Source organism: Leptodactylus fuscus, chromosome 10, assembly GCF_031893055.1.
Source record: "Leptodactylus fuscus isolate aLepFus1 chromosome 10, aLepFus1.hap2, whole genome shotgun sequence".
NCBI classification, from domain to species: Eukaryota; Metazoa; Chordata; class Amphibia; order Anura; family Leptodactylidae; genus Leptodactylus; species Leptodactylus fuscus.
This window is the reverse complement of record NC_134274.1, coordinates 128,680-142,516: the sequence shown is the minus strand read 5'-3', so window position 1 is coordinate 142,516 and position 13,837 is coordinate 128,680. Positions and strand designations below refer to the sequence as shown.

At 52.9% G+C, this 13,837-nt stretch overlaps 1 protein-coding gene across 1 annotated transcript in view; it reads left to right on the top strand.

Moving 5' to 3' along the window:
• The window catches only part of RGS10 (regulator of G protein signaling 10), a 19,854-nt gene extending 6,559 nt beyond the window's left edge, over positions 1 to 13,295 (top strand). Inside the window, exons 2-5 of the mRNA XM_075288272.1 lie at positions 8,140 to 8,258; positions 10,699 to 10,785; positions 12,352 to 12,495; positions 12,960 to 13,295. Coding sequence (XP_075144373.1) covers positions 8,140 to 8,258; positions 10,699 to 10,785; positions 12,352 to 12,495; positions 12,960 to 13,109 — 500 coding nt within the window. The 3' untranslated portion in view covers positions 13,110 to 13,295. The remainder of the gene's footprint in view (positions 1 to 8,139; positions 8,259 to 10,698; positions 10,786 to 12,351; positions 12,496 to 12,959) is intronic.
• Positions 13,296 to 13,837: the final 542 nt, after the last annotated feature.

Sequence of the window (13,837 nt, the reverse complement as noted above, 5' to 3'; positions counted from 1 at the left end):
TCTCTCTTCTCCCCTCTCTGCCCTTATATCTCCTGTCCTGTGCTCTATATTATCCCCTCTCTGCCCCTATACCTCCTTGTCCTGTGCTCTCTTATCCCCTCTCCTGCCCCTATACCTCCTGTCCTGTGCTCTCTTATCCCCTCTCTGCCCCTATACCTCCTGTCCTGTGCTCTCTTATCCCTTCTCTGCCCCTATACCTCCTTCCTGAGCTCTCTTATCCCCTCTCTGCCCTTATACCTCCTGTCCTGTGCTCTCTTATCCCCTCTCTGCCCTATACCTATACCTCTTTCCTGTGCTCTCTTATCCCCTCTCTGCCCCTATACCTCCTGTCCTGTGCTCTCTTATCCCCTCTCTGCCCCTATACCTCCTGTCCTGTGCTCTCTTATCCCCTCTCTGCCCCTATACCTCCTGTCCTGTGCTCTCTTATCCCCTCTCTGCCCCTATATCCTCCTGTCCTGTGCTCTCTTATCCCCTCTCTGCCCCTATACCTCCTGTCCTGTGCTCTCTTATCCCCTCTCTGCCCCTATACCTCCTGTCCTGTGCTCTCTTATCCCCTCTCTGCCCCTATACCTCCTGTCCTGTGCTCTCTTATCCCCTCTCTGCCCCTATACCTCCTGTCCTGTGCTCTCTTATCCCCTCTCTGCCCCTATACCTCCTGTCCTGTGCTCTCTTATCCCCTCTCTGCCCCTATACCTCCTGTCCTGTGCTCTCTTATCCCCTCTCTGCCCCTATACCTTCCTGTCCTGTGCTCTCTTATCCCCTCTCTGCCCCTATACCTCCTGTCCTGTGCTCTCTTATCCCCTCTCTGCCCCTATACCTTCCTGTCCTGTGCTCTCTTATCCCCTCTCTGCCCCTATACCTCCTGTCCTGTGCTCTCTTATCCCCTCTCTGCCCCTTATACCTCCTGTCCTGTGCTCTCTTATCCCCTCTCTGCCCCTATACTCCTTCCTGTCCCTGCCCCCTACTCTGTCCTGTGCTCTCTTATCCCCTCTCTGCCCTCTATACCTCCTGTCCTGTGCTCTCTTATCCCCTCTCTGCCCTCTATACCTCCTGTCCTGTGCTCTCTTATCCCCTCTTCTGCCCCTTATATCCTCCTGTCCTGTGCTCTCTTATCCCCTTCTCTGCCCCTATACCTCCTGTCCTGTGCTCTCTTATCCCCTCTCTGCCCCTTATACCTCCTGTCCTGTGCTCTCTATCCCCTTCTCTGCCCCTATACTCTTCCTGTCCTATCTCTCTTCCCTTCCTCCCCTGTGCTCTCTTATCTCCCCTCTCTGCCCCTTATATCCTCCTGTCCTGTGCTCTCTTATCCCCTCTCTGCCCTTATACCTCCTGTCCTGTGCTCTCTTATCCCCTCTCTGCCCGTATACCTCCTGTCCTGTGCTCTCTTATCCCCTCTTCTGCCCCTATACCTCCTGTCCTGTGCTCTCTTATCCCCTCTCTGCCCCTATACTCTCCTGTCACTGTCTGCTCTCTTCTCCCCTCTCTGCCCTTATATCTCCTGTCCTGTGCTCTATTATCCCCTCTCTGCCCCTTATACCTCCTGTCCTGTGCTCTCTTATCCCCTCTCTGCCCTTATACCTCCTGTCCTGCTCTTTCTCCCCTCTCTGCCCTATATTCTCCTGTCCTGTGCTCTATTATCCCCTCTCTCTGCCCCTATACCTCCTGTCCTGTGCTCTCTTATCCCCTCTCTGCCCCTATACCTCCTGTCCTGTGCTCTCTTATCCCCTCTCTGCCCCTATACCTCCTGTCCTGTGCTCTCTTATCCCTTCTCTGCCCCTATACCTCCTTTCCTGAGCTCTCTTATCCCCTCTCTGCCCCTTATACCTCCTGTCCTGTGCTCTCTTATCCCCTCTCTGCCACTATACCTCCTTTCCTGTGCTCTCTTATCCCCTCTCTGCCCTATACCTACTGTCCTGTGCTCTCTTATCCCCTCTCTGCCCTATACCTCCTGTCTCTGTGCTCTCTTATCCCCTTTCTGCCCCTATACCTCCTGTCCTGTGCTCTCTTATCCCTTCTCTGCCCCTATACCTCCTTTCCTGTGCTCTCTTATCCCTTCTCTGCCCCTATACATCCTGTCCTGTGCTCTCTTATCCCCTTTCTGCCCCTATACCTCCTGTCCTGTGCTCTCTTATCCCCTCTCTGCCCCTATACCTCCTGTCCTCTGATCTCTTATCCCCTCTCTGCCCCTATACCTCCTGTCCTGTGCTCTCTTATCCCCTCTCTGCCCCTATACCTCCTGTCCTGTGCTCTCTTATCCGCTCTCTGCCCCTATACCTCCTGTCCTGTGCTCTCTTATCCCCTCTCTGCCCCTATACCTCCTGTCCTGTGGTCTCTTATCCCTCTCTCTGCCCCTATATCTCCTGTCCTGTGCTCTCTTCTCCCCTCTCTGCCCCCTATACCTCCTGTCCTGTGCTCTCTTATCCCCTCTCTCTGCCCCTATACCTCCTGTCCTGTGCTCTCTTATCCCCTTTCTGCCCCTGTACCTCCTGTCCTGTGCTCTCTTATCCCTTCTCTGCCCTATATACCTCCTTTCCTGTGCTCTCTTATCCCTTCTCTGCCCCTATACATCCTGTCCTGTGCTCTCTTATCCCCTTTCTGCCCCTATACCTCCTGTCCTGTGCTCTCTTATCCCCTCTCTGCCCCTATACCTCCTGTCCTCTGATCTCTTATCCCCTCTCTGCCCCTATACCTCCTTTCCTGTGCTCTCTTATCCCTTCTCTGCCCCTATACATCCTGTCCTGTGCTCTCTTATCCCCTTTCTGCCCCTATACCTCCTGTCCTGTGCTCTCTTATCCCCTCTCTGCCCCTATACCTCCTGTCCTCTGATCTCTTATCCCCTCTCTGCCCCTATACCTCCTGTCCTGTGCTCTCTTATCCCCTCTCTGCCCCTATACCTCCTGTCCTGTGCTCTCTTATCCCCTCTCTGCCCCTATACCTCCTGTCCTGTGCTCTCTTATCCCCTCTCTGCCCCTATACCTCCTGTCCTCTGCTCTCTTATCCCCTCTCTGCCCCTATATCTCCTGTCCTGTGCTCTCTTCTCCCCTCTCTTGCCCCTATACCTCCTGTCCTGTGGTCTCTTATCCCCTCTCTGCCCCTATATCTCCTGTCCTGTGCTCTCTTCTCCCCTCTCTGCCCCTATACCTCCTGTCCTGTGCTCTCTTATCCCCTCTCTGCCCCTATACCTCCTGTCCTGTGCTCTCTTATCCCCTTTCTGCCCCTATACCTCCTGTCCTGTGCTCTCTTATCCCTTTTCTGCCCCTATACCTCCTTTCCTGTGCTCTCTTATCCCTTCTCTGCCCCTATACATCCTGTCCTGATCTCTCTTATCCCCTTTCTGCCCCTATACCTCCTGTCCTGTGCTCTCTTATCCCTTCTCTGCCCCTATACATCCTGTCCTGATCTCTCTTATCCCCTTTCTGCCCCTATACCTCCTGTCCTGTGCTCTCTTATCCCCTCTCTGCCCCTATACCTCCTGTCCTCTGATCTCTTATCCCCCTCTCTGCCCCTATACCTCCTGTCCTGTGCTCTCTTATCCCCTCTCTGCCCCTATATCTCCTGTCCTGTGCTCTCTTATCCCCTCTCTGCCCCTATATCTCCTGTCCTGTGCTCTCTTATCCCCTCTCTGCCCCTATACCTCCTGTCCTGTGCTCTCTTATCCCCCTCTCTGCCCTTATACCTCCTGTCCTGTGCTCTCTTATCCCCTCTCTGCCCCTATATCTCCTGTCCTGTGCTCTCTTATCCCCTCTCTGCCCCTATATCTCCTGTCCTGTGCTCTCTTATCCCCTCTCTGCTCCTATACCTCCTGTCCTCTGATCTCTTATCCCCTCTCTGCCCCTATACCTCCTGTCCTGTGCTCTCTTATGCCCTCTCTGCCCCTATATTTCCTGTCCTCTGATCTCTTATCCCCTCTCTGCCCCTATACCTCCTGTCCTGTGCTCTCTTATCCCTTCTCTGCCCCTATACCTCCTTTCCTGTGCTCTCTTATCCCCTCTCTGCCCCTATACCTCCTGTCCTGTGCTCTATTATCCCCTCTCTGCCCCTATACCTCCTTTCCTGTGCTCTCTTATCCCCTCTCTGCCCCTATATCTCCTGTTCTGTGCTCTCTCTTATCCCCTCTCTGCCCCTATACCTCCTGTCCTGTGCTCTCTTATCCCCTCTCTGCCCCTATACCTCCTGTCCTGTGCTCTCTTATCCCCTCTCTGCCCCTATACCTCCTGTCCTCTGCTCTCTTATCCCCTCTCTGCCCCTATACCTCCTGTCCTGTGCTCTCTTATCCCCTCTCTGCCCCTATACCTCCTGTCCTCTGCTCTCTTATCCCCTCTCTGCCCCTATACCTCCTGTCCTGTGCTCTCTTATCCCCTCTCTGCCCCTATACCTCCTGTCCTGTGCTCTCTTATCCCCTCTCTGCCCCTATACCTCCTGTTCTGTGCTCTCTTATCCCCTTTCTGCCCCTATACCTCCTGTCCTCTGCTCTCTTATCCCCTCTCTGCCCCTATACCTCCTGTCCTGCGCTCTCTTATCCCCTCTCTGCCCCCTATTACCTCCTGTCCTCTGATCTCTTATCCCCTCTCTGCCCCTATAACCTCCTGTCCTGTGCTCTCTTATCCCTTCTCTGCCCCTATACCTCCTTTCCTGTGCTCTCTTATCCCCTCTCTCTGCCCCTATACCTCCTGTCCTGTGCTCTATTATCCCCTCTCTGCCCCTATACCTCCTTTCCTGTGCTCTCTTATCCCCTCTCTGCCCCTATATCTCCTGTCCTGTGCTCTCTTATCCCCTCTCTGCCCCTATACCTCCTGTCCTGTGCTCTCTTATCCCCTCTCTGCCCCATACCTCCTGTCCTGTGCTCTCTTATCCCCTCTCTGCCCCTATACCTCCTGTCCTGTGCTCTCTTATCCCCTCTCTGCCCCTATACCTCCTGTCCTGTGCTCTCTTATCCCCTCTCTGCCCCTATACCTCCTGTCCTGTGCTCTCTTATCCCCTCTCTGCCCCTATACCTCCTGTCCTGTGCTCTCTTATCCCCTCTCTGCCCCTATACCTCCTGTCCTGTGCTCTCTTATCCCCTCTCTGCCCCTATACCTCCTGTCCTGTGCTCTCTTATCCCCTCTCTGCCCCTATACCTCCTGTCCTGTGCTCTCTTATCCCCTCTCTGCCCCCTATACCTCCTGTCCTGTGCTCTCTTATCCCCTCTCTGCCCCTATACTTCCTGTCCTGTGCACTCTTATCCGCTCTCTGCCCCTATACCTCCTGTCCTGTGCTCTCTTATCCCCTCTCTGCCCCTATACCTCCTGTCCTGTGCTCTCTTATCCCCTCTCTGCCCCTATACCTCCTGTCCTGTGCTCTCTTATCCTCTCTCTGCCCCTATACCTCCTGTCCTCTGATCTCTTATCCCCTCTCTGCCCCTATACCTCCTGTCCTCTGATCTCTTATACCCTCTCTGCCCCTATACCTCCTGTCCTCTGATCTCTTATCCCCTCTCTGCCCCTATACCTCCTGTCCTCTGATCTCTTATCCCCTCTCTGCCCCTATACCTCCTGTCCTCTGCTCTCTTATCCCCTCTCTGCCCCTATACCTCCTGTCCTCTGATCTCTTATACCCTCTCTGCCCCTATACCTCCTGTCCTGTGCTCTCTTATCCCCTCTCTGCCCCTATACCTCCTGTCCCTGTGCTCTCTTATCCCCTCTCTGCCCCTATACCTCCTGTCCTCTGCTCTCTTATCCCCTCTCTGCCCCTATACCTCCTGTCCTCTGATCTCTTATACCCTCTCTGCCCCTATACCTCCTGTCCTGTGCTCTCTTATCCCCTCTCTGCCCCTATACCTCCTGTCCTGTGCTCTCTTATCCCCTCTCTGCCCCTATACCTCCTGTCCTCTGCTCTCTTATCCCCTCTCTGCCCCTATACCTCCTGTCCTCTGATCTCTTATACCCTCTCTGCCCCTATACCTCCTGTCCTCTGATCTCTTATCCCCTCTCTGCCCCTATACCTCCTGTCCTCTGCTCTCTTATCCCCTCTCTGCCCTATACCTCCTGTCCTCTGCTCTCTTATCCCCTCTCTGCCCCTATACCTCCTGTCCTCTGATCTCTTATACCCTCTCTGCCCCTATACCTCCTGTCCTCTGATCTCTTATACCCTCTCTGCCCCTATACCTCCTGTCCTGTGCTCTCTTATCCCCTCTCTGCCCCTATTCCTCCTTTCCTGTGCTCTCTTATCCCCTCTCTGCCCCTATATCTCCTGTCCTGTGCTCTCTTCTCCCCTCTCTGCCCCTATACCTCCTGTCCTGTGGTCTCTTATCCCCTCTCTGCCCCTATACCTCCTGTCCTCTGCTCTCTTATCCCCTCTCTGCCCCTATACCTCCTGTCCTCTGCTCTCTTATCCCCTCTCTGCCCCTATACCTCCTGTCCTGTGGTCTCTTATCCCCTCTCTGCCCCTATACCTCTTGTCCTCTGCTCTCTTATCCCCTCTCTGCCCCTATACCTCCTGTCCTGTGCTCTCTTATCCCCTCTCTGCCCCTATACCTCCTGTCCTGTGCTCTCTTATCCCCTCTCTGCCCCTATACCTCCTGTCCTGTGCTCTCTTATCCCCTCTCTGCCCCTATACCTCCTGTCCTGTGCTCTCTTACCCCTCTCTGCCCCTATACCTCCTGTCCTGTGCTCTCTTATCCCCTCTCTGCCCCTATACCTCCTGTCCTGTGCTCTCTTATCCCCTCTCTGCCCCTATACCTCCTGTCCTCTGCTCTCTTCTCCCCTCTCTGCCCCTATACCTCCTGTCCTCTGATCTCTTATACCCTCTCTGCCCCTATACCTCCTGTCCTCTGATCTCTTATCCCCTCTCTGCCCCTATACCTCCTGTCCTCTGCTCTCTTATCCCCTCTCTGCCCCTATACCTCCTGTCCTCTGATCTCTTATACCCTCTCTGCCCCTATACCTCCTGTCCTCTGCTCTCTTATCCCCTCTCTGCCCCTATACCTCCTGTCCTCTGCTCTCTTATCCCCTCTCTGCCCCTATACCTCCTGTCCTGTGCTCTCTTATCCCCTCTCTGCCCCTATACCTCCTGTCCTCTGATCTCTTATACCCTCTCTGCCCCTATACCTCCTGTCCTCTGCTCTCTTATCCCCTCTCTGCCCCTATACCTCCTGTCCTGTGGTCTCTTATCCCCTCTCTGCCCCTATACCTCTTGTCCTCTGCTCTCTTATCCCCTCTCTGCCCCTATACCTCCTGTCCTCTGATCTCTTATACCCTCTCTGCCCCTATACCTCCTGTCCTCTGATCTCTTATCCCCTCTCTGCCCCTATACCTCCTGTCCTCTGCTCTCTTATCCCCTCTCTGCCCCTATACCTCCTGTCCTGTGCTCTCTTATACCCTCTCTGCCCCTATACCTCCTGTCCTCTGCTCTCTTATCCCCTCTCTGCCCCTATACCTCCTGTCCTGTGCTCTCTTATCCCCTTTCTGCCCCTATACCTCCTGTCCTGTGCTCTCTTATCCCCTCTCTGCCCCTATACCTCCTGTCCTCTGATCTCTTATACCCTCTCTGCCCCTATACCTCCTGTCCTGTGCTCTCTTATCCCCTCTCTGCCCCTATACCTCCTGTCCTCTGCTCTCTTATCCTCCCTATGTTTGTACATGGGAGCAGATAAGAGGAAGCGAGGTTTCTACCAGAGGAAGTGACTTGAGTTTTGTGCAACATTTGCCTTTTGGCTGTGGTCTCCTGTTTCCTTCTGCAGCCCACGTTGAGTCTTCACTCAGCACAATATTGTCCTTAATAAATAGTATTATCAGTGGGTAACTCGTGGCGTCCGCCTCATATGTGAGCCGTGATTTTGAGTCTTTCCTTGTTTGGATGAGCTCATTAAGGGCAGGTTCAGACGTGAAGGAGTTCAGTGCATGAGAGTTATTCGGCCATGATGTCTCCCGCAGAGATTCTGCTCCATGACTCTCATACTCTCTCACATGCAGCAGTACTGTATATGATGGGACATTATAGAGAGGTGACTAAGACTGATGTCATGTCTGTGTCTCTCCATAGATCTCCATAGATCCATCACTGATCTATAGTCTGAGTGGGGAAAGGAGCATTATTCTCTTGTATTACAACTTTTCGGGGTTTTTTGCCAATTCTTTTGATTTTATTTCTATCATCTTTCAGAAATTCATGCCAATGAAGGTTCCTTGAATTTCCAGAATCAGATCTTTAAAGGAACCCAGAGCTGGGCCGCTTCCCTGGACAATCTCTTACATGATCCAGCAGGGGTGGCAGAGTTCATGGTGAGTCGCTGGACATCGCGCATTGTAAAAGGGAACAGTCTGCAGTGTTGGGACTGTGTCCTGGGATGTGCATGAAGACGGCCAGCATAGAGGCCCAAGGAAGTGTGTGCACCCAGAGCAGAGGGCCCCAGAGGTAGCATCAGACTGGCTAGGGCCGGAGCCAATGGAGCGGCTCAAGGATCTTGGGAGCATTTTACACTGTGTGTGGGGGTGGGGGGTGTCACTATCGAGCATATTATACTGTGTGTGGGGGGGGGATGGGGGTATCACTAAGGAGCATATTATACTGTGTGGGGGGGAGATGGGGGTGTCACTATGGAGCATATTATACTGTGGGGGGATGGGGGTGTCACTATGGAGCATATTATACTGTGGGGGGGATGGGGGTGTCACTATGGAGCATATTATACTGTGTGTGGGGGGAATAGGGGTGTCACTATGGAGCATATTATACTGTGGGGGGATGGGGGTGTCACTATGGAGCATATTATACTGTGTGTGGGGGGATGGGGGTGTCACTATGGAGCATATTATACTGTGGGGGGGATGGGGGTGTCACTATGGAGCATATTATACTGTGGGGGGGATGAGGGTGTCACTATGGAGCATAATATACTGTGTGTGGGGGGGATGGGGGTGTCACTATGGAGCATATTATGCTGTGTGTGGGGGGGGAATGGGGGTGGCCCAAAAAAGAAAACAAAAAAACCATACTGCCCCCAGATTCATGTCCCCCCATCTCTGCCCCCAGATTCATGTCCCCCCATCCCTGCACCCAGATTCATTTCCCCCCATCTCTGCCCCAGATTCATGTCCTCTCCATCTCTGCCCCCAGATTCATGTCCCTCCATCTCTGCCCCAGATTCATATACCCCCATCTCTGCCCCCAGATTCATGTCCCCATCTCTGCCCCCAGATTCATGTCCCTCCATCTCTGCCCCCAGATTCATGTCCCCTCCATCTCTGCCCCAGATTCATATACCCCCATCTCTGCCCCCAGATTCATGTCCCTCCATCTCTGCCCCCAGATTCATGTCCCCTCCATCTCTGCCGCAGATTCATGTCCCCTCCATCTCTGCCCCCAGATTCATGTCCCTCTATCTCTGCCCCCAGATTCATGTCCCCTCCATCTCTGCCCCCAGATTCATGTCCCCTCCATCTCTGCCCCCAGATTCATGTCCCTCCATCTCTGCCCCCAGATTCATGTCCCTCCATCTCTGCCCCCAGATTCATGTCCCCTCCATCTCTGCCGCAGATTCATGTCCCCTCCATCTCTGCCCCCAGATTCATGTCCCTCCATCTCTGCCCCCAGATTCATGTCCCCTCCATCTCTGCCCCCAGATTCATGTCCCTCCATCTCTGCCCCCAGATTCATGTCCCCTCCATCTCTGCCCCCAGATTCATGTCCCCTCCATCTCTGCCCCAGATTCATGTCCCCTCCATCTCTGCCCCCAGTTTCATGTCCCCTCCATCTCTGCCCCCTCAATTTGTACACATTACACTTACCTTCTCCTCGCTCCCCCGCCTCTCTCTCCGCAGTCTCGCTAATTCTGTTGTAGGCGCGATGTGACGTCATCACATTGCATCTACACAGCCACTAGCCACTAGCCTCCAACTGGGACCACGGGACACGTCACCGAAATCGTGAATGTCCCGCGGAAATCGGGACGGTTGGGAGGTATGCTGCTGAGGAGAATCAGTGGCCTAAAAAAAGTACACGAGACATCGCTGCCTATGACTTCTGTGGGTGTGTTAATATGCTAATCCCCCAAACCCCCCACACTGGATTATCTGTGTACTGTCTAGTCCTAGGAGCCCTGACAGTGTCATACACTATGTATTATAGATATATATATAATCCTAGGAGCCCTGACAGTGTCATACACTATGTATTATAGATATATATAGGCCTAGGAGCCCTGACAGTGTCATACACTATGTATTATAGATATATATAGTCCTAGGAGCCCTGACAGTGTCATACACTATGTATCATAGATATATATAGTCCTAGGAGTCCTGACAGTGTCATACACTATGTATTATAGATATATATATATAGTCCTAGGAGCCCTGACAGTGTCATCCACTATGTATTATAGATATATATAGTCCTAGGAGCCCTGACAGTGTCATACACTATGTATTATAGATATATATAGTCCTAGGAGCCCTGACAGTGTCATACACTATGTATTATAGATATATATAGTCCTAGGAGTCCTGACAGTGTCATCCACTATGTATTATAGATATATATAGTCCTAGGAGTCCTGATCACCTGCCTGATCCTGATATTACTCTTGGTAGTTTTCCTCTCTCCGCACTGGCCGTTGTCCTCACAGCAGGAATATTTCGTGGTGGAGATTCTGGCGTCTTCCTCTTCTCTGCTTTCTTCTTTATGTGACTTCTCTCTTACATGAATATTCTCTTTGCTTAGGATTTTCTGAAGAAGGAGTTCAGTGACGAGAACCTGCTCTTCTGGTTGGCATGTGAAGACTTCAAAAAGACAGAAGATCAGGAAGAGGTAAGTGCTGAGACGTCAGAATACAGGCCAATACATCAAGATGGCAGCCGTAACAGCAAGTGGAGAAAATGCTTCTTTTCTAACCCTAAACCTCTCGTCCCTCGTCCCTCGCCCCTCGCCCCTCGCCTCTCGCCCCTCGCCCCTCGCCCCTCGCCCCTCGCCCCTCGTCCCTCGCCTCTCGCCCCTCGCCCCTCGCCTCTCGTCCCTCGCCTCTCGTCTCTCGCCCCTTGTCCCTCGCCCCTCGCCTCTCGTCCCTCGCCTCTCGCCCCTCGCCCCTCGTCCCTCGTCCCTCGTCCCTCGCCCCTCGTCCCTCGTCCCTCGCCTCTCGTCTCTCGCCCCTCGTCCCTCGCCTCTCGTCCCTCGCCCCTCGCCTCTCGCCCCTCGCCCCTCGTCCCTCGTCCCTCGCCCCTCGCCCCTCGCCCCTCGCCCCTCGTCCCTCGCCCCTCGTCCCTCGCCCCTCGCCCCTCGCCCCTCGTCCCTCGCCCCTCGTCCCTCGCCCCTCGCCCCTCGTCCCTCGCCTCTCGCCCCTCGCCCCTCGTCCCTCGCCCCTCGTCCCTCGCCTCTCGCCTCTCGCCCCTCGCCCCTCGTCCCTCGCCCCTCGCCCCTCGTCCCTCGCCCCTCGTCCCTTGCCCCTCGTCCCTCGCCCTTCGCCCCTCGTCCCTCGCCCCTCGTCCCTCGCCCCTCGTCCCTCGCCTCTCGTCCCTCGCCTCTTGTCCCTCGCCCCTCGCCTCTCGTCCCTCGTCCCTCGTCCCTCGTCCCTCGCCCCTCGTCCCTCGTCCCTCACCCCTCGCCCAGACCTCTTCTACCTTTCTGTGGTGGTTGCAGCAGCTGTTCCCTCCTCTCAGAGAGTCTCGTTGTCCATACAACCTTTTGTACTTTGTATTGTCCATTTCGTGTCTCCAGCACCACTAATGGTTGTAACGTGCGGAGTGTCTGACATGTAGTGTCACCTCTCTGATGGCCTCAGGTAGTGTAGACCATTTGGTCCTCGCACCAGGAGCTTCGTCCCCTCTGTATATATTTATATATGTTCTAAGATTTCCTTATTCTTTGCTCTTCCGTCCGTCCTCTGATGTCTCAGGACAGCCGGTGGCTAGCGAGGACAATCTCGGCCTTCCGGACTATAAGAGCCCAAGGTAATCCTGGCTGATGTGATATCTACTGGGGCAAAGATGGACAATCCGGAGAGCCCCTTTATTTAGGTTGTTTGGCTATTGAAATAATGAGTGGTCTGACTCCATGCAGAACTGTGATGATGGTGTGTGTGGACCTTGTAACCTCTGGGACCCTCCGAGCGGCCATCATGTAACCTCCTTCACCAGCTTACTCTTCTCTATACGTTGCATATATACTGCCTTGTATACGGCTCTGCTCCAATGTGTGGAACCGAACGTGTTTAGACCTTTGTGTGAGTCCACCATATAGATAACCTGGTGTTTTGCTCCTCCAGCCCTGGCCACCATCTGCTTGTCCCGGGCTGGACCTATTGAGTTCTCCACTTGTAGGTTCTTCTGAATCTCACAATCTTTTACAGTTAGAAAATATAGATTTTTATTTTTCGTTTAGATGAAAAGAAAAGCCAAAGCCATCTACACAACGTTCCTCTGCAGCAAAGCTCCATCTCAGGTCAATGTTGAGGGTCGGCCTAAGGTTGGAGAGCAGACGCTGAAGCTTCCCCATCCTCTGATGTTTGAGAAGCTGCAGGAGCAGGTAGGAGTCCGGCAGAGTTGTCAGAGTCCCTCGGCCTTCCTCTGCTCAGGGATTCCCATTGTTATTGCTGATGGACTTTGGAGTCCTATCAATTCTACAATCTTCTAATCGGCTGTACGATTGGGTGACTTCTTCAGTACATGAGCAGGCCACTGGATGAGGTTTATTCAGCCGTGTCCTCACCTGCATAAAATGGTGACAATCTCAACGTCAGATGTGATGTGAGGCAAAGTCTTATCTAGAGATGAGGAGTTGATGGTCTGGTATCAGAGGAGGCGTCTTCTGGTCTATCTCGATGTGGATAACATGTCATATCTTGGCTGAGTTGTCTGTGCCGGGGTCCCTGTTATTTGTCTCTCGCCTCAGTCTGGTATCCTATGGAGAGGTCCTGTGGTGGCCCTCTAGGACGGGGCGCTGTACCAATGACATGGCCGTGTTATTTTCTTCTTTCTTCACCTCTACAGATCTTCAATCTCATGAAATATGACAGCTACACTCGATTCCTGAGGTCAGAAAAGTTTCAGAAACTCCAAGAATCTGAGGGGCAAGTGACTGGAACGTCCACAGCCGGAGAATCGGCACCGAAACGAGCCTCGAGAATCTACAACACTTGATATTATCCATCGCAACTCCAAAACCTCTCCCCTGGTCATGTGATGACTGCGCTCAGGGTGCGGTGGGCGACAAACTCCATTGTGTGTAATGTAAGATTTGCTTCATGTGCAGATGTGAAAGCGCAGGCTCATCGTGAGGTTCTCCACATCTCTCCCGACCTCACGGCCTCTGCCCTCTATAAGGGATCGGCACACTCCATTTATTTTGTTTGCTAAATATTTGGATAACCTGAGTATTTGGTCTGTGGCCGCACCCTGATAAGTCCCCTCCAATGTCTGATCTACTGAACTCTACAGGAACAAGCCCAAAGAATCCAGAAGTGTCCGATGCAAAACGGAATAAAAATGTTCATTACTTCAACTGAAATTGTTACTGTCATGTATAGAAGGTTATTCCCTTATTGTATACCCCAATATCCCGCCTGTACAGCCCTGACACCCCCTGTATAGGAACCGTATCCTCAATAGAGCTAGTCATCTATATAATACATAGTGTATGACACTGTCAGGGCTCCTAGGACTATATATATCTATAATACATAGTGTATGACACTGTCAGGGCTCCTAGGACTATATATATCTATAATACATAGTGTATGACACTGTCAGGGCTCCTAGTACTATATATATCTATAATACATAGTGTATGACACTGTCAGGGCTCCTAGGACTATATATATCTATAATACATAGTGTATGACACTGTCAGGGCTCCTAGGACTATATAT